Source organism: Ursus americanus, chromosome 26 (genome assembly GCF_024610735.1).
Source record: "Ursus americanus isolate L20-20 chromosome 26, mUrsAme1.1.p, whole genome shotgun sequence".
In the NCBI taxonomy this organism is placed as follows: Eukaryota; Metazoa; Chordata; class Mammalia; order Carnivora; family Ursidae; genus Ursus; species Ursus americanus.
In genome coordinates, this window is record NC_142152.1 from 35,971,567 (window position 1) to 35,992,599 (window position 21,033).

Genomic DNA, 21,033 nt, shown 5'->3' on the forward strand with positions numbered 1-21,033 from the left:
ATCATTGCCTCTCATTTTGAAAAACAGAAAGTAAACTGGCCTTAGTTAGCTCTGCCTGACTTTATCATTTTGCCATGAATAGTTAGGCTGATACTGGTAAATATCTAAGTGTGTTTGTATTTGAGTTTTGTGGGTTACTTATTTATTTATTTTTTTGGTTTTAGAAATCTATATGACGGGATCAGTCTGTGATGAATGGGAGTAATAATTAGTCTGGGCCTTCTTTAGTGAGTTTCCACGCTTGAGAAATTAAAATAATGTATATTTATGTTGAAAGTCTAGTTTCTACCTTGATGAAATAGCATTTGGAACTAAAATATGAATAGAATATCCATGAATGTAATAATTTATGTTTTTATTTTAAATATTAACAGAATGAGGGGGTTTTGGTTTGTTTCCTTGAACAGGGTTGATAGTACACGTAAATTTGAATCTGGTAAGCCTAGGTGGTTCATAATGTCTTCAAAAAGTTAAGTCAATTAACAAATGCAAATTTATTTTAATTTACGAAGGGCTAAAATCAAGATAAAAACCTTTGGTTGAAGTGTTAATTCTAGAAATAGTGGCATACACTTATATATCCTTTTTAATTACTATATACTTGCTTTGACCATGATGTCTTAATGCTTTTATTAAACTCTGTTATCCAGCATAGGTGGATAATGGGATTTTCTGGTTATTGAAGTTTACCATTTTAAGTATGGATCATCACTTTTCAAAAAATTAGAGTGTATATAATTCTATTTAAGAAAAATTATGCTCAGTATACTTAAATCTTTCTCTTTTTTACTCTGGTTTAATGTAATTTTCATTTTTCAGTGGTAGCACCTCACATTTAGAATCAGTTTTATTTTGTAAGGAGATTCTGTTTGGTTTTAAATATTAAGTATTTTGTTTTTGAACATTTGCGTAATAAGGGAGAAAATAATCCTTTAAATGTTAACCTGAGTTATTTTAATTCAGTGTTTACATATGACTTTAACCACTTCAAAGCATTCTTATGGAAATGAGACAAAACAGTTAATTTGATTGATCAAATATAACTTCAAAGTTTGAAATTCTACAAACTTGCATTTGAATTCCAGCTCTGAACCTACCAGCTCTGTGACTTTAATCTCTGAATCTCCTCACAGGAGAATAAATCTATGCTTATCCCATTGGATTGCTTTTCAGGATTAAATGTGCACTCATGTAAAGTACTCAGCACATAATGGGTGATCAAAAATAGTATATATATTCAATACTTAAAAATTACATTTTTTCTGGTTTTTGAGATGTCATTATTTTGGGAGTCTACAAATCTGGATTGGATAATATGTTTTTTTTTTTCTCTTACCTCTTGTATTTGCTAAACAAATTATGGATACAAAGAACTTGTCATGGATTTTGTGTGTTTGATTTTGTCACATATAATTTCATGTAGGAAAAATTAAACTTCTCTTTTTTGTTATTGTTTCTAGAACTGGGCCAAGGAAAAAGTTATTGGAATAGACTTCGATTTTTGGATACCTGTGAATTTATTATAGAGATCTTTTCCAAATCATTTTTCTGTAAATATTTCTTTCTACCTGCTATTGAACTGACCCATGATCCTGTGGCAAATGTGAGGTATGGTACCAATCCAAGGAAATGCTTGAAAAAATTGTACTTTTAAATGTATCTACTATAATATATCTACTTATCTACTATAATGAACTTGCAAAATCTTTTCCGTAGTCAATTAAAAAAAACAAGTAAATAATTTGTACTTATTTTGAAATTCCTAGTAGTCCTAATTGATGAGCCTCAATAGGACTTGGAAGCATAATCTTTTTTTTTTTTTTTAAAGATTTTATTTATTTATTTGACAGATAGAGACAGCCAGCGAGAGAGGGAACACAAGCAGGGGGAGTGGGAGAGGAAGAAGCAGGCTCCTAGCGGAAGAGCCTGATATGGGGCTCGATCCCACAACGCCGGGATCACGCCCTGAGCCGAAGGCAGACGCTTAACCGCTGTGCCACCCAGGCGCCCCCATAATCTTTTTTTTAACTGTCCCAGTCTTTTGTTTATTGAGAGAGCGCAGTAGTCAAAGCCAGACTGGCAGGCTTCCCCTGCCACTTGGATACACACCTTGGCATCAGGAGAAGGTTGAGTAGATAGTCTTAATTTATGGATCTTCTAAGACTAAAGAAAAAATAACAAAGTTGGCTTGGCGAAGTTCTGTCCATTTTTAGGGGCAATCAAGAAATTGGTTTTTGTTGTATATTTTTAGTGTAAGAAAATACAGAAAATGCCACTGCATTGGCTTCAGTATTTTGTGCATCTCATCTGTGCTAAGTAACTAATGAATCTAACTACGTGGTTAACATGTTGCAAATTAAAGTCCTGACTCTAGAAAAGCACCTCCCAGTGTGTGAATTATCACTTATCAAGCAGTTGACAAAACTTATTTGAAAGGACATGAAATCATCACCACCTAGGTCAATATGACTTTTAAGCATAGCATTGACCCTAAGAGAAAGCAAGCTGCCAATTCAAAAACCAAATGAAGATTAATTGAACATTGCTCCATGAATATTGCTTATTTTGAGGGGTAAGAGATCATTGCATGGCAGTTTTTCTTGGTTTCCGCTCTTCTGCCTGGGCAGCTGCCAACCAAACAAATGGGTCCAGCAACATCATACACCGATTGGCTTTTGGATACAAAAGTGATTGCCCAACTCTATAGAGATGTGTAGGTAGAAGGAAAGCCATCACAGGCAGGAGCGGTGGGGTCGTACGGTTAGGAGGAGGGTTTCTGGAGCCATACCGCCCGAGCTGATTCCCAGCTCTGTCTAGCTGTGTGTCTTTGGGCAAGTTACATAATCTCTCTGTGCACCAGTTTCCTTAGTTACCCAATTCATAAGGTGTTCTGAAGGATAAATACCTGAGATTGTCTAAGTAAAGAATTTAGCTGACCGGAAAGCTGTGATACCTAATCTTAAAATCGTTATCATCTCATGGGCCCAGGATTCTCACAGAGATAAATCAGCACTATGGCTTCTGTACCGTCTGTTGAATATAGGTTTTCTAGACCTGCCTTGAGTTATGAAGAATGAAGTATGCATAGTCTGCTGTTTTTGTTTTTCCTTAAGTGAATGTTTAAAATTTGAATTCACTGAGTCTAGACCATATGAAGGCTGGAAAGACTACTGATATTCAAAGGAGCCTTCCCCTTTGCCAGAAATGGAAAAAAAAAATTCTCTTTCGGGAAGCTGGTACCTCTTAATTTAGAGAAAGCATCACCAGGATCCATGGTGAGCTCTGAATCAGTTTGAGACCATTATTGCTATGGATGGAGCTGGAAATTCTGGAGAAAGAGACTCTTTCACGTTTTTGCTTGAATGTAAAGCAAATTTTATTGTATATGAAGAATTGTCAACTGTAAGCTTAGCTGACAAAGGGTCCTGCAGACTCTAGAAATGGGACTTGGTTGTCTCAGGTTTGGCATAAGAGTAAGAGAACAATATCTGGAGAGCACTCAGATGAATGAATGAATGAATACGGCAGGCAAAACATAGGCAACCGCCTAGCATCCCTCTCTAAAACCAGCCCAGGCAGAGCAGTAGAACAGTAGCTTAGCAAAGCAGAGCATTTTTTGCACTGCCTTCTCTCTACTTCCCTGGATTGCCTCTCCCCTCTCTGGCGCTCTTCAGTCTGCATGCTGCTTCCTTATCCATGTGGTGTAGACCGGGATGGGGCCTAGACTCTGTCCTTTTATCTTTTCTTCTCCAACTGCACTTATGGGCCGTGGTGATCCGTCCAGTCTCACGGCTTGCATATCATTCGTGTGCTGAAGATTCCTGACTATACGTCTCCAGCATGGACGTCCATCCTGGACAGGAGCCATGTTGAGCTAGCTGCCCACTGAGCATTTCCATGGCATGTCCAACAAGCACCTCAGACTCAGTCTGTCCAAAAGTAAATCGCCGTCTCGTGCACCCACACCCCACCTTGCTCTTTCTGCAGTCGTCTCCATCTGAGTGAATAACCACTGCATCTTGCTACCTGCTCAGGTTAAAACCTTACCCCCTTTCTGCCACCCCAGCTGCAGTCCCTCAGCACCTCCTGCTGCTTGCAAATACACGGAGTCCAACCACTTCTCACCACCTGACTGCAACCACTCTACTTTGGGCGGCCACCCTCTCCTGCCTGAACTACCGCTCGGGCCTCCCTGTTGTTTTCCCTCTGTCTCCAGCCGTCTACTGTCTCCTCTCGCTCAGCCCAGTAATCAGATGATCGTTCCAACACGTTAAGTCAGATCACTTCACTCCTCTGTGCCAAATTACCCATGGCTTCTTATGGTGCTCAAAGGAAAAGCCAGTCTCCATGAGGTGGCCTATAAGGCCCTGAACGAGCTTGCCTCCTGTTGCCAGTTTGGGCCAATTTGGGGTGACACCCAAGGCAAGCTCCCCCTATAGGGCATTTGCATGTACTGCAGGGCCCTGTTTGTAATGCTCTTCTCCAGATGTTCACATTACTTATCCCCTCATTTTCTTTAAGTATTTGCTTAAATAATATCTTTTCAGCGAAACCTTCACTGAAACCCTCTCTGACCACGTGTTTAGGAATTGTAACGCCCCTCCTCTGGTACTCCCTCATCTTTCCCTGCTTTCTGCCTGATGGACATTTTACTTATTTCCTTATTCTTTCTTCCCTGCCCCATTCTACAGTGTAAGCTCCATGAAAGCAGAGGATTTGTTGGTTTATTCACTGTTGTGTCTCCGCACCCAGAATAATGCATGCTTGACTCATCACGGGCACTCCATAAACATTTGTTACATGATAGATAAACTCCCAGGCTATCCGGAGTTTGAATTTTCTCTCAATTTCGTGTTCCTATTATTCTTAGTTATTAAGTGTGTTCAAAAGCAAACACTATTTAATCTATTGTAGAATGAAACTTTGCTACTTGTTGCCCAAAGTGAAGTCTACCCTGAAGATCCCTGCAGATAAGCATCTACTTCAGCAGTTAGAGATGTGTGTGAGGAAGCTCCTCTGCCAAGAAAAAGATAAGGATGTTCTGGCCATTGTAAAAAGAGTAAGTGTCACTCTTACCACCATGTCTGCATGTCTTGCATGAAGATAGCGTCAATCTGAGCTTCCCTGTTTTAGCTTGATAGGATGGCAGTATGTTAAAATACTTACATCGTTGCTAGAGTAGTATTAGTGACTGGCTTGACTGACCGGTGCTACAGCTGGTAGTGTTCCTTCCAAAGGGCACTCAGACACTCAGCTTCTAGTACTCGTAATACAAGCGCCACGAGAGAGAGCTTGGGACATTTGAGGTACTTAAACACTGGTCAAGCAAATGCTTCATCTACCAGACTTGATTTATAAGGGATTATAATCCAGGAAAGCTTTGTTGGTAAAATCGGGAAATTCACACTTTATAGAAATTTAGCCCTGGAAGGGCCTTCATGATCTGTTTGATTTGAAAAGCTCTATGCCTAGAGATAGTAAATGTCTGCTTCAGATCATATTAGCAAGAGGCAGAGCTGGGGCCAGAATATAGATCTCTTACCCTGAGTGCTTTCCTTTTTCAGTAATGTAACATTGTGTCTTATGGGTTTTTTGTTTGTTTTGTTTTAGCACGGGATCTTATATAGGGTGTTTGGGGATGTTAGAAACTAAAACAGTAAAAATTTGGGTTAGTGAAGTCAAACCTGAAAATACTTTATGGTCTTCAGAAACTTTTTGCTGAATGTCTAACTAATATTTTTCATAAGATTAAGTTGAATTAAAGTGGTTACTTCTATGAATCTGAATGTGAACTTCAGCTTTCTGATTTGTACTGAGAGGAATTAATTTATTAATATCTTTAACTTAGCATCGATGATGAGGAAAAACAGTGAATCCTTTGATTTTTTTTTCTATTGTTTCTAGAAATCATCGCCAGATGTCACATGAGGAACTTTTTAATAAAATGATTTGACAGCTTAGTATTAATTAGTATGCTCTTGTTTTACTGAAATGTGAATTCCTCTTTTACCAATGAAACTAACCAGGAATACCCAGAGTCTGGACATGCATCTACATCTAAAAACATATTACATACTCTCTCTATATATAATGTGTTATATATATAACATGTATTTGTTTATACCAGATATTTCTGTCCTTACCATTTAATTACAAAAGTTTAGGCAATAGGGTTAACTTTCAAAATAATAAACATAAGAGGGTTAGTTACTTTTTTGAAAGAATTTATTAACTCAAAAAATAATATAGACACCCTATAAGTAGGGAGAAAAGTGATTAATGAGTGGATTATTAATCTAATGTGGATAACTAATCTAATTAATCTAAAGACTAGAGCTCTTCAGATATATGTCACATGAGGAAGTCAATCAATCCCATGAAAATTCTATAGTATAATGTTTATCAGACTGAAATCTTGGCATGGGAACCTCAGAGGGAGCTATACAGAGCTTTGGGATAAAAATGGCATGGCTTTCTGCCAGTAGTTTTTTAAGATGGGAAGTAATTGTATTTAAAAGGGACATTTCATGGCATGAAGTGTAATATTTTCACAAATTTCAGCATAAAAATAAGGCTTCAAATAGATACTACATTTGCAATGGCTGGGTTTGGGCCTAGGAATATATAAACGTACTTTATTTGAGCCATCAGAGTTACTCCTGGAGAGAAGTACTGTCCTCTTTCAGAGTCAGAATCCTGGGTTAAATGGACCGTTATTTGATTGAAACAATTTGTTTTAGACTAATGTGTTCCGAAAGAGAAATACTAAATTGAGAAACACTTTCAGGGCAGTCTTTCTTAATAGTTAGAATGTTATAATGGTCGAAAGTTTCTGCGGAAAGTAACTGAGGGTTTTAAGCCAAATGAAAGTTTGCTTCATATGTAGTTAGCTAAAAGTTTTTTTAAAAAATTTAAAAATTATCTTGTATTTCTGAAAATTCAGAGAACAGCGGCCCTAGGAGTTATTAGAAGTTTGTTAATTTGCGTGTGGTTAGTGTGTGTTCACAGTGTCCCTGGAGACTTGCTCTTCTTTAGGTCAGAGTCTTTTATGAGTCTGAATGGATCTTGCACTTCAGAGGCTGCTTAAAAATACAGTGTAAAATTGGGAAGAACTTCAGAGATTTTCTAATTTAACCTTCCACAGAGTAGAGAAACCTTCTCTTTGAACCTCCCTCTGGAAGGGGAGTCTTTTTGAGAAATGATTGGTTAGTTTAATTTAATTACTGCTGAATAATTTTCACAACTTTGCTTACAGACCGTGTTAGAGCTGGACAGAATGGAAATGTCCATGGATGCGGTAAGCACACACCTTACCTTATGCTGAAAGAGTATTTTAAAATTGTCAGAAACTCATCATAATGTCTCAAAATTTCATTTTAAACTTTAAACTTAGTTTCAGAAAAAGTTTTATGAAAAAGATTTGTTGGATCAAGAGAAGGAAAGAGAAGAACTGCTTCTTATGGAAATGGTATGTTTTTTTCGCATGCACACACATACTTATTCCTGACCGGTAGTAGCTGGGCTTTGTTATGAATTACTTATTAGTAATCACGCTGCTCTTTTTCTTCCTAAATGACTAAAGAAGATCTTTTAAAATCTCTTTTATGAACTAGAAGGAAAACTACATTGGAGAGCCCTTAAAAAAACAACTACTTTATTGAAGCATATAATTGGCATACAATGAACTGCAAATATTTTAAAGTGTTCAATTTCATGAATTTTGACATATGGATAATCCATGAACCCATTGCCATAATCAAAATGCCAAACATTTCCATTCCCTCAGAAGTTTCCTCATGCCCCTTTGCAATCCCTATCCTTCTACTCTGGTCCCCGAAGACCACTCATCTAGTTTCTGTCACTATAAATTAGCTTGTAACTAGAATTTATATAAATTTGTTCATACATAATATTTTCTGCTCGTGCTTCTTCCCACCGTCATAATTGTTTTGACTTTCATCTATGCTGTCGTCTGTATCGATAGGTCATTCCTTCTTAACTTCTGAGTAGTAGTCCATGTTACAGACATACCACAGTTTGCTTAGCTACCCCTTAAAGAGCACTTAGGTTTCTTCTAGTTCGGGGATGTTAGAAATAAAGCTGCTATGACCATTTATGAAGAAGTCTTTGGATGGACATATGTTTTCATTCTTTTGGGGAAATACCTAGGAATGGAATGGCTGGATCATATGGTAGGGCATGCTTGACTTAAAAACAAACAAAAACTGTGCCACTGTACATACCCATCGCTGTGGTGGAGGGCTTCAGTTACCCCATATCCTCTCCGCTTGATAGGGTGGGTATGTAAATCCTGTCGCGCTTGTGCTTTCAAATTGTATCTCCCTGATGCCTAATGATGTTGAACATCTTTTCGTTTGTTTGTTGGCCATCCTTATCTCTAATTTGATGAGGTCCGTTTTCAGATTTTTATTAAATTTTTAAAAAATATTTAATTTGTTTATTTGAGAGAGAGAACACGAGCAGGGGGGAGAGAGAGAAGCATGCTCTCCGCCGAGCAGGTGGCCCGAGCTGGGATCATGACCTGAGCCGAAGGCAGACATTTAACTGACTGAGCCACCCAGGCGCCCCTGTTTTCAGACTTTAAAGTGTGTTGTTTTTCTTCAGTTATTGAGATGTAAGGGTTCTTTATATACTCTGAATACTACTTCTTTGTCAGATATACATTTTATGAGTATTTTCTTGGAGTTGTGGCTTATCTTTCACCTAATGGTGTCTTTTGAAGGGCACTTTTTAATTTTGAGGAGGTCCAGCTTATCAGTATTTTCCCTTATTGTTTATGCTTGTTTGTTACAAGAATCCTTTGTCTATCGCAAAATTACAAAGACTTCTTCCTATGTTTTCTTCTAGAAATTTTAGTTTTAGGTTTTATAGTTAGGTCTGTTATCCATTTCAGTTAGTTTTATATATTTTTTCCATCTGAATATTCAATTATTCTAGCATCATTTGTTGAAAACTTCTCTAATCGAATTGCCTTAGCATCTTTAAAAAAAAAAACAATTGTCCACATATGTATGTGTTTATTTCTTGATTCCCTGTTCTGTTCCACTGATTTATATGTTTATCTTTTTGGCAATTCCAAACTGTCTTTATCACTATAACATTATAGTAATTCTTGAAATCAGATCAGGTAAGTTTTTCAACTTTGCTCTTTTTTAAATTGCTTTGGCCAGTCTAGACCTTTTTCATTTTGATATAAAGTTTAGAATCAGTTGTCCGTTTATATAAAAAAAAATCTGCGGGAATTTTTGTTAGGTTGTGTGTTAATTAGGATTGATCTATAGATCAGTTTGGATAATTGCCATCTTAACAATGAATTTTCTAGTCCATGAACATTGTATACCATTCCATTTATTTAATCTTCTTTACTTTTTTCTACATAATTGGTAGTGTTAAGTGTAGAGTTAAGGAAGTCTTTTGTTAGATTTATTTCCAGGTATATTATGGTTTTTGGAATTATTATAAATGGAATTGTAATTTTTAATTTCACTTTCTAGAATTTTATTGCTGTCAATTACTGTTGATTTTTGCATATTAGTCTTGTATTTGTTCTAGAGTTTTTTAGATTTAATAGGATTGTCTACACGAGCCATTACAGCGTCTTTAAGTATAGCAAGATTACTTCTTCCTATTCAGTGTTTATGCCTTTTATTTCTTATGTCTAGTTGCAAGGTCTAGGACTTCCAGTATAGTAAAACACTTCCATTTGAATAGAAGTGATGGAAGCAGTCATCCTTGTCATTTTACTGATATAGCTCAATCTCTCACCATTAAGTATGATATTACCAAGAGGTTTTATGTGGGTGCCCTTTGTCAAATTGTGGAAGTTCCCTCCTATTCCTAGTCTGCTGAGAGTTTTTATGAATGACTATTGAATTTTGTCAAGTGCTCTTTCTGCATATTTAGAAATACTTGTTTTTTCTACTTCATCCTGTATTACCTTGATTTTTTCAATGCTTAAATCAATCTTATATTTTAGGGATAAACTCTACCTGGTGATGATATGTTGTCCTTTTTCTCTTTTGTTGGATTCTTGGCTAATTTTTAATATTCATCTGTATTCATAGTGAAACTGGTCTATAATTTCCTTTTTTGTCATTTTGGGGTCTTTTAAATTTGGTATTAAGAGTTATTCTGGCCTTATAAAATGAAATGTGTAGTATTACCACTTCCTCTATTTTCTGTTGGAGTTTGTATAAAATTGGTCTTATTTTTTTCCTTGAGTGTTTGATAGAATTCACTAGTGAAACAGTTAAGGCCCAAAGTGTTCATTTTAGAAAGGATTTTGATAATCCTTTCTTGAAAGGATTCAACTAGTTTAATAGATATAAAACTGTTCAGATTTTCTATTTCTTCTTTTGTAAATTTGATAAGTTGCTTCCCACACCCCAAATTCTCTGTCATCTAAGCTGTCAAATTTGTTGCCATAAAGTTGTTTATATTCTTATATTCTTCTAATATATATATCAGATAACCCCTGTTTCATTTCTTTTTTTATAATAATATTTTTTTATTATATTATGTTAGTCACCATACAGTACATCCCTGGTTTTTTGATGTAAAGTTCGATGATTCATTAGTTGCGTATAACACCCAGTGCACCATGCAATACATGCCCTCCTTACTACCCATCACCAGCCTATCCCATTCCCCCACCCCCTCCCCTCTGAAGCCCTCAGTTTGTTTCTCAGAGTCCATAGTCTCTCATGCTTCATTCCCCCTTCTGATTACCTGCCCTTTCTTTATCCCTTTCTTCCCCTACCGATCTTCCTAGTTCTTATGTTCCATAAATGAGAGAAACCATACGATAATTGTCTTTCTCTGCTTGACTTATTTCACTTAGCATTATCTCCTCCCGTGCCGTCCATGATGCAACAAATGTTGAGAAATCGTTCTTTTTGATAGCTGAGTAATATTCCATTGTATATATGGACCACAACTTCTTAATCCAGTCATCTGTTGAAGGGCATCTCGGTTCCTTCCACGATTTAGCTATTGTGGACAATGCTGCTATGAACATTGGGGTGCATATGGCCCTTCTCTTCACTACATCTGTATCTTTGGGGTAAATACCCAGTAGTGCAACGGCTGGATCATAGGGTAGCTCAATTTTTAACTTTTTAAGGGACCTCTACACTGTTTTCCAGAGTGGCTGTACCAACTTGCATTCCCACCAACAATGTAGGAGGGATCCCCTTTCTCCACATCCTCTCCAGCAATGGTTGTTTCTTGCCTTGTCAATTTTTGCCATTCTAACTGGCGTAAGGTGGTATCTTAGTGTGGTTTTGATTTGAATTTCCCTGATGGCTAATGATTTTGAACATTTTTTCATGTGTCTGTTAGCCATTTGTATGTGTTCATTGGAAAAGTGTCTATTCATATCTTCTGCCCATTTTATGATTCTTTTTTATGCAGACCAGTTCTATATGGAAAATTTTTAAATCTGTTGTCTATTTTCTCCCCGTTTTTCTTTACATGTGCAACTAAAAGGAATGTACGTTCTCCAGTTGTCAAATATAGTGGGGTTTTTTTTTGTTTTTTAGTTTGTTTTTAAATTTGAAGTAGGCTCCATGACCAATGTGGGGCTTGAACTCATGACCCTGAGATCAAGAGTTGCATATTCTACTGACCGAACCAGCTAGGCGCCCTGAATATGGTGTTTTATATGTGTCAGTTATGCTAAGTTTGCTCAGATCTTGGTATGTTTATTGATTTTCTTGCCGACTTGTTCTGTTTGTTGGGATAAAGGACTCCTTTGAGTTTTGGTAACATTTCGTTTCTGGATCTGGAAGCTGGTTATACAGGTGTGTTCATTTTGGGAAAATTCGTTGAGCTTATGCACTTACAATTTATGCACTTCATGTATGTTACACTTCAGTGAGACATTTAAAAATACCCAAAAGAACACTTCTTTTTCTCCCAGTCCTTTTAAAGAAAAATGTTACTTTGCCACTTACAAATCAGAAATGGAAATGACTAATACAGAAATGGAAATGACTAATAGTAACAAATATTTTGCCGGTGAGAATTGGCAAATGTCTCCTAGGATATAAAGGCTTATTACAACAATGACACTAACCTCATTGTTTTAGCTTGACAAATCCCCAAGGGCACCATTGTGTAGATGTTAACACAAATTCGAAAGAACCTTGACTTCTTTTGACAGTCATTTGGAAAAAATAATTCTTTTCTAAGGCATTTTTGTGAACTGTATTTGTATCTGTAAAGCTTAGAGTAATTTCTCATTAGAAGAGTCTTCTAAATCTATTTATGCTGACTTTTAATGCTAACATACTGTTTTCATAATAGGAACAATTAGAGAAAGAGAAGCAACAGAATGATGGGAGGCCCATGAGTGATAAAACCTTTGAAAAGAAACGTAAGTAGTTTTCCTGTGTCTTCACCTCTAAGTCATACAATTAATCTTGCATCCTGGCATTCTGAAAGCCCATGCTGATTTTCAGATTTGATACGGGAAATTGCTTTTCTTTCTTTCATTTTCCAAAAGTTGTTTTTAAAAATTGGCTGCTTCACATGGTACTGACTTAGGAATACGTGATAAGTGGCGGAAGTCAGTGTGGAGGTTCGGCTTCTTCAAAGGAAACCTGAAAGTCTGATAACAGCAACAAGACTGTGAAGTTGGTCACTGAATAGCTAAGATTGAAATGTGTGAATATATAAAGTAAGAATATTTGGGAAAGAGCATGCTGCTTAGCTAGGGACAGTCACTCATGTTCTTCGTGTTGTCCTGTGTGTATGGAGATTAGGAGCTCAGAGGAAATCACAGAATTTAACACAGAGTTGGTTTTAGGTAGAGACACCAAGACACCAACAACTCTTCCAAAGAACATCCCTATTTCTGTTCCTGGACCGTCTGGAACAAGCACCCCATCGACAAGTAAGAAACAACTTCTTCTTATGTCTCCCTTTTCCCTTTTCGAATTTTCTGAAAATTAATTACAGGGAAAGTCACTCCATGAGATGAAATTCTAAAATGCCTTTTACCTTTCATCATTCATTATTTCGGGAGTTCTTGGTGGGCAGTGGGGGTAAGAGATGCTCCAGTTAGCTCAAACTCAGGAAAGGAAGCTGGACACATTTGTGCCTCATGAAAGTAGGGGTGGGGGTTGGCGAGGCGATGGGCTTGGCAGAGCTAAATGTGAGCTGAACAGCTGCACTTTCCTTGTGCTTATTCCTCCAGGCAAAGAAATCAAGAAATCCAAACTGATTCGAAGCCAGTCTTTTAATAATCAAGCTTTTCATGCAAAATATGGCAACTTAGACAAGTGTCCTAGGTATGATCTGTCCACTATTCACGTTTTAACCCAATTTTTATTTTACAGTTCCACATCTTTATTTTTGTGAAAATATTTACATTGTAAAAAATCAGGATTAATTTTGGGTTTGTATAGGTCAATAAATTGTAAGTTTTCTTCTGTAAAGATTCTCTATGAAAAAAATTGGAGTTTACCAATTTGTGTAAGAACAGGTATTCTGGCATTCCATGAATACGACCCCCATGGTGCTGTGTAATGACGTCACAGAATCCATATGCTGTTTCATGAGGGAGGTGGTGCTCTGTCGCATACACCCCTCAGCCTCTAAGTGGGTACGGACATGCCCCATTTGCTAAGTGGCTGTGGATATCCACATGCCATTGATACTGTTTCTTTCTATATAGAGAAGCCATTGGCGGGTTTCTGTGCTAACGTGATCACAGCAATTCTTCTTCCAACAGATGAGTGTATGGTTTCCCCTTTGGTCCCGCAGACTGAATTATAAACAGTTAAGACGAGGAGAGAATCAGCATATATTCAATGACCACAATTGTTGTACAACTATAGTATATAAGAGCTGCATACCAGTCAACAAAACTAATTTTAAGTAAACATAATTGTCTTTCAAAGTATTTATTGAGAAAAAGAACACGGAATGGGAAAAATACATTTTTCTTTTGTTAAAGATCACTGACTCTAGATTTTCAGCTTTATTTTTGGACATTCTCAATAGATCTATCTGGAGTTCCTAGTCAGCAGGGCGATCTTGAGATGGACAAAAGAGATTAGAACTAAAGAGAAGTTATTTCCAGGAAAATTTTATCCATATTCTCTGTCTTAGCTGAGCATCAAGAGAAAAACTTTAAGTTGAAGGAAATGCTTTTAAGTTAAAGACAAAGGAATTGTCGGGAGGCATCGAATGTGAACAACAAATGAGAAGCAGTAGTAGCCAATGTGCTTCATCAGAAGTAGCGGAATGCATTAAAAAAGATTAGAAAAGACTGGAGTCAAAGAAGCCTATTCTTGTATTTTAAACTAAATCCCGTTCTTTTCTAGTAAAAGTTCTGCAGTAGGCTATACACCTTCTGTCTCAGGGTTGGGGAAGACTTCTGTGATTTCACTGACTGGTAAGTAGAAATCGGAGCTCTTCAGAAAATCGCTAAATATAATGAAATGGTATTTTCCTTAAACGACCTACTTCTTTATTTCTAGATACAGTGTTTTCCCTAACCTTACATCTTTATCAAATGCCCAAATAATTAAACTTTTCCCTCGCACCTGAGAAAATACTTGACTCTGCCATTTTGTTTTCACTGTCAAGACTCAGCGTTAGATGCTTTTGAAAGACAGAAAGGACAGTAATAGGGTAGGTTTTTCCATAGTCCGAGGGCCTCCTGGGGCACAGATGAAAAGTTTTTGCAATAATTTTTGAGGAAGTTAAAAACAGTTAGGGCTTCATGGTGGCTCATATGCAGCCAAACGTTTACAATATTATATATTTGAATGTTTATACCAGGGGTCAGCAAGCTTTTCCTGTAAAGGGCCGGATAGTAAATGTTTTAGGCTTTTTTGGTCAAATTGGTTTCTGTCACAATTATTCAACTCTGCTGTTGAGCAGAAAGCAGCCATAGACAGTATATAATGAATAGATATGGTTAGGGTCCAATAAAATTTTATTTACAAAAACAGGCAGCAGGCAAGATTTGGCTCACAGACTGATAGTTTGCTGACCTCTGGCTTATATAATAGAACACAGAATTACACTATGAATAAGGGAAAATTTATTGCTAAAAACTGCTAGTGGTTCTAAGTATATTTTTAAGTTTTTGTCTTAGAATATTGGCTAAAAATTATAGTATTGATCTATGGTCAGTTTTTAGTGTAAAGAATAGCAAATCTAAGCAATGAATCGTGGAACACTACATCAGAAACTAAGGTTGTACTGGATGGTGACTGACATAACGTAATAAAAAATTAGAAAAAAAAGAATAGCAAATCTACCCAAAGGTCTGGAATTTTTTGAAGTTTGGTGACATTTCCTTTTCTGGTTATGGTTTGAGTATTCTGTCTTTCCTTTTACCTCTTATCGTGTTCTTACTCTCTTGAAGAGTAGACATACACTCACTGGCTGTTCTGTAAGCAGCATGTTTTCATTTGCTAGATCAGAAAAATCTTTCTAATACTCAAGCATTGACATTCATACGCCATGTACAGAGTGGTCCTACAAGGTACACTATGAGTAGCATAAGAAACCTGAAAGAATTTGATAATAGGAAGTTTTCAAACAACAACTCTTGAAGTGAGGGCTATAAATAATAAAACTATTGATTACTTTTATCATAGCAAATCAATGAATCTTTGAGGAGATACTAAGGGAACATTCAGGGTTTGCGAACTTTATAATACAGAGTGTCTTTACGAATTGTAAATATATATGGAAAGTCAGTTTGAATTAGCTCAGCTTGGAGCTAAATGGTGCCGATGATTATTGATACCCGTAAGTGGTTCTTCAGACTTGCATGGATCCAACCTGGCCTCTTGGAGATGACTTCAGATGAGCGCATTTTATTCACGAACTTGTAACAATTCTTGCCAAGAAAATTCTTTGCTTAAGTCATTAAGAATATTGATTCAGAATGGTTTTTTATAAGTTTCGATAAATCTAAATTGAAATGCACAGAATTGCAGATAGCCAAAACCAATTTGAAAAAGAAAAACAAATTTAGAGCTTAAACTACCTGATTTCCATACTTGCTAGAAAGCGCCAGTAGTCAAGACGGAGTGTCTACACTGACATACGTAGGCAGTTGAGTTTCCACAAAGCCTCCAAGATAAATCAGTGGTAATGGGATAGCATTTTCAAAAAAATGATGCTGGAACAATTGGATATCTATATTTTTTAAATTAGTTTCAGAGGTAGAATTTAGTGATTGATCAGTTGCATATAACACCCAGTGCTCATTACGTCAAGTGCCCTCCTTGATGCCTGTCACGCAATTATCCCTTCTCCCCACCCACCTCCCCTCCAGTGACCCTCAGTTTGTTTCCTAGACTTCAGTGTCTCTTAGGGTTTGCCTCGCTCTCAATCTTCATCTTATTTTATTTTTCCTTCCCTTCCCCTACATTCATTTGTTTTGCCTGTTAAATTCCACATATGAGTAAAATCATATGGTATGTGTTGTTCTCTCCCTGACTTATTTCGTTTAGCTGGTATCTCAAAATAATTATGCTGAGTGAAAGAAGACAGACATACTGTATGATTCCATTTACATAAAATTCTAGAAAATGCGAACTAATTTTTCGTGACTTGAGGTAGATCGCCTGGAGTGGGGGAGGGGAGGGGTCTCCAGGGTGCAGGAGGGAGGGTTGGGTGCCTTCACTCTTGATGGTGGTGATGGCTTCATGGGTGTATACATACGTCAGACTTTAAATTTGTGCAGTTTACTGTACATAAACTATACCTTAATAAAATGGACTTTAAAAGAAAAAAGCTATCATTAACCTTTCTTCTCTTCACATTGGATATGTCTGACTGTACTTGCATTCCTTTCAGATGACTCGTTCCGCACGCGCAATGCCAGTAGCGCTCCGACTTCCTTTTCTCCCAGTCCTTCCCTACCGAGCACCTCCCGTGGGACAGGGAACTCCGTTGATCCAAAGAGCAGTGGAAGTAAAGACACGCAACCACGAAAGGCTACCTTGTAAGTAATCCAGTGATGTGCCGAGTGGATCATTCTACTCTCTTCTCAGGCACTCTCCTTCCCCTCAAATCCTTTCCAAAGAAGAGATGATGTCCGTAATGACGAAATGGTATAAATTAAAAGGAATTATTTTCACCTGTGCCTCTGTGATGTCAGCTGCTTTATAGAAGATGATATGGATGTGACAAAGGCCCTGGAACTCTAGGGAACCAACAAGAAACTTTAAATGGCTCCCGTTAATACCCGAGATCCATTTATTGTTCTGAGAAGTGTTTGCATTCAGGGCCTTTGTCTCTGAGAAGACACTGGGTGTCATTGTATCCCTTTTAAACACCCAGCTCACGTACACAGGATGTGATCACCCAGTGCTTAGAAAGAGGGTCCAACCAATGCCCCTGAAGAAATATTACCGCAGCCCGTAATCCAGGGTTGTGGGTCCAGCAACCTGGAGATTTCTACAGACCGTACTTGAGCTTACGATGTGGTTATAAAGGGCCTCTATCCTGCTTTTCCCTTGTGGTTCCTTTTTGTGCGCTATTTATACCCTGTTTGAATTGTTAAAGCCTTTGGTATTTGTGGTGGGGACATGTAACAGGGTAGACACTCCGCATCTCCATGGTGAGAGATCACGTCAGGGTGGAACGGACTGAGCCAGGATGCCCAAACTGTAGTGACCGGTTTATGCTTTCATGGAGGAACCTGAGCCTTCTCATTAGAATGGAGTCTAAACAGGACTCAGGTTTTCTTTTAAACATATTTCTCTGAAGTCCTGAGTATTTTCTCTTGAAGTTTCTCAAATGCATCTTTTTTGCAGAAACTGCATGCTTTTGTCCCTTTTAAGAAGTCAACTATATCGTAATTTATTCTAAATTTTAATTGGCCATTGGTATATGTAAATAGAGATATATTCCAAATTCGTTTAAAAGTTAGAAAAAATTTATTGACTGGAGCTCAGGGAGAGAGTAGGACGATATAATAGCAAAAAGCGATAGCAAATTTATAAAAGGTAATAGTGATACTACAGCTTAGTCTCATTAATACAAAGGCACTTGCATTTGCAGAGAATGTTCTTTGCCCATACAATTATGGCTCAAGTGATTACACTTTGAAATTCCGTTTCAAAGTCCTGAGGATCGAGGGCAGGACGGGGTAATGGTCTATAGAGAGCCTGGCGCTGGAGCCTTGTGCCCGGGGCAGCCAAGCTCTGTGTCCAGTCTGTTCGGCGTCTGTGCCTCCTCGCGCCCATCTGTGCAATGACAGCGTGAAGTGATCCCTCAAGGGGCCTTCCTGTCTGTCACCCCTGGGCCCCCTTCCTCTCAAAAGCTGGCCCTGGAATTCTTTTATCGAAGAACATATTTAATAACATCAGAATGTAGTTCATTCTCTTCTCAACTTATTTCTCTAAATGTCATAGGCATTTTTTAAAGTAAAGATGGCTGAAACGTAGTATTTTGATGAGTTCTCCTTTATTTCAGATTACTGTCTTCTTCTGTTCTTACTTTGCTGAGTGTATTTTTCCTTTTTATAGACTGAATTTTCTCTTGCTCAATATATATCCTTTATATAACATATAATTTTATCCATAGTATTATATAATCAATTACATATGATTGAGGGTTAAAAAACAGAATCTAGAAACACTCTAAAAAAATCACATCATTTGTTTCTTCTTTTCTGAATATTCTGAAGGAGGAGGAATGTTGGTATTACAGATGTTGGATATTGAGTCCATAACTCTATTTCCATATGATGTGGTTCTAGCCTGGACTTTCTCATGAAAGCACACAGCCGCGTGACTGGAATAGCTGACTGAGATCTACGTTGGTCTTGTTTCTGTGAAGTATTATGCAACATTCCGTGACGTGCCGTATCCAAATGCAAATCTCTCCATTTTCCTTAAAATAAGCTTATGAAGTGATTTCAGAAAGTATTAACTCAGTGTTCCTTTTCCAAAACATTCCATGCAATACATTCTCCGGCTTTGCAGAGTCCTAGAGATGAGCCGTCTGGAATTTAGGAGTACCCGTGTCTTAAAGAGGTGTAGGAGGGCATCATAGCCTGTTGATGTATTGGGCCTATGTTCATTTCTATTGTCGTTACCCACAAGAGCGGGAAGCGTCGCGTGAGTTGGATCGAATGCTATGTTAGATGTACGAGGTATTGGTGACCACAGAGCTCCAAGTCATCCTTAATGTGTGATTTCTTTTTCACTTAATCAGAATCCTCGTATATTTGGTTTATTTAAAGTAGATTGTATTTCTTATTTACTTTGTAAGCATTAAATGGATAAAATTTTTCATGTTTTGTTTTTTCTTTTTCCCTTCTCTCTCTCTTTCCCTCCCTCTCCCTCCTTTCCTCCCCCCCCCCCTTTCTTGACAAAGAAAATCGAGAAAATCCAATCCTTAAGTCATCTGCCTGATGAAGGAAGCAAAACAAAGACAACTGGAAATAATGTGGTTCGTGGACAAAAGCTAGAGCAATGGCTGGGCTTTTTCCTTCTTCTTCTTCTTTCTTTCTTTCTTTTTTTCTTTTTTCTTTCTTTCTTTCTTTCTTTTTTTTTTTTTTTGTTAATGAATGGAAAAGAGACACATAATGGCAGCTGATGTTGATAAACTTTCCATATTTGAAATTAGATTCCCTAGGAGGTATATACTATGTATTTCTTGAGTAATAATGTGGTTACAGAATTCCAATGTCATAGTGAAGTGCAATGAAAAACAGCTTTAGCTCTATGCTTTTAGCCCTGCTGCAGAAGAGACCGGTCTGCCTTCATCTGGGCAGGAACCCATCTATTTCACTGTTCTAGAATTTTAGCATTCAAAAATTATATGAAAGTCCAAATCAACTGAAATTGCTTTAGCTAATCACTTGGAAGGGCCTGGGGAGTGAGAAAGGCATTGCATCTTCTCACAGATCTCCAAGCCCGATTGAAAAGTCACACTGAAAATGGTACGAACAGCTGTCCACAATTTTATCAGTCCTGCGATTGTGGTGACGTTGTACCTCGACATTCTAAATTTCAATTTGGCGATGAAAATTCTACCAAGATTTCTGATAACTTTTAGCTACAACTACCTTAAAAATAATAGATTGATGATTTCATTTCCTAGAAGAACTTATTTTATAAATACTTTGTTTACATTTTAGATTGTATTTGTCCTTACTTAATTTAAAATGATGAATCTAGTTTGAATCAGCTGTTATTCCAAGCTATCATGCTTAAGCTATGTCAACAGCATTTATTTGTACTAATGCTCATATTTCCATCAAAATTTGCCTGTGGAACATATACAATTCTTAATTTTAAAATGTCAGTTCTTGAGATATACTGTATGAAGCTATTGTCAGCTTCTCTATTTCAAAATGCAATCAGCATATAACTATATTGATATTAGAAAATATTTGTTTTTTAAAATATATTGATGTATGATAAAGATGATCTAATTTGTGAATGCATATGCGTGTGTGGTTACTTTTTATAATGTGAAATAATGAATAATGAATTTACTCAAAATAAAACATAGGTTAATGAGATACCAGTGTTTGTGAAAAAAGTTTTAAATACTTTCCTGCAGCTTTTATTCTACAGTTAAAGAGGAAGACAGTTCATTTTTAAGTAATGAACGAGCAGCACACCAACATCAACTATAACTTATTCAGGGGACAGCTACACAGCTTGAGACTTGTCCAAGACATCTGTTTCCTCTTTTCCTTTCATATGGCCTCTTCGGAGCTATTTTTAGTGATTCTTAGTGTACTGTTTCATTTAAGGACAGTCAGAGAAATGGAACTGTCGAACTACTCATTTTGTCAGTAGTTAAAACTTGGGTAGATTTGAGAAACTGGACAATATGGGCTCAGCGAACTCAGTATTCTTTGTGGATTTCATGTAACTGTCAGCATCACTCACGTGGAACTGAGTGCGTGATTAGGAGAGAATGTGTGTGGTGCGTCACGGCCCATCCAGCACCTTGCTTCATACTCAACATTGACTCTGTTGCTTTAAATAAAATGGAGAATTTCAGTTTATTTGTTTA

The 21,033-nt window shown here is 37.2% G+C and overlaps 1 protein-coding gene across 3 annotated transcripts in view; it reads left to right on the top strand.

Moving 5' to 3' along the window:
- PPP4R4 (protein phosphatase 4 regulatory subunit 4) overlaps positions 1-20,530 on the top strand; it is a 101,825-nt gene extending 81,295 nt beyond the window's left edge. For all 3 annotated transcript variants that reach the window (XM_045815792.2, XM_087856198.1, XM_087856199.1), the window contains 10 exons: positions 1,461-1,608; positions 4,915-5,059; positions 7,256-7,297; positions 7,394-7,468; positions 12,328-12,397; positions 12,830-12,916; positions 13,220-13,313; positions 14,352-14,422; positions 16,849-16,996; positions 19,378-20,530. In XM_045815792.2, the coding sequence (XP_045671748.2) occupies positions 1,461-1,608; positions 4,915-5,059; positions 7,256-7,297; positions 7,394-7,468; positions 12,328-12,397; positions 12,830-12,916; positions 13,220-13,313; positions 14,352-14,422; positions 16,849-16,996; positions 19,378-19,402 (905 nt within the window). In that variant the 3' untranslated portion in view covers positions 19,403-20,530. The remainder of the gene's footprint in view (positions 1-1,460; positions 1,609-4,914; positions 5,060-7,255; positions 7,298-7,393; positions 7,469-12,327; positions 12,398-12,829; positions 12,917-13,219; positions 13,314-14,351; positions 14,423-16,848; positions 16,997-19,377) is intronic.
- The last annotated feature ends 503 nt before the right edge of the window (positions 20,531-21,033 follow it).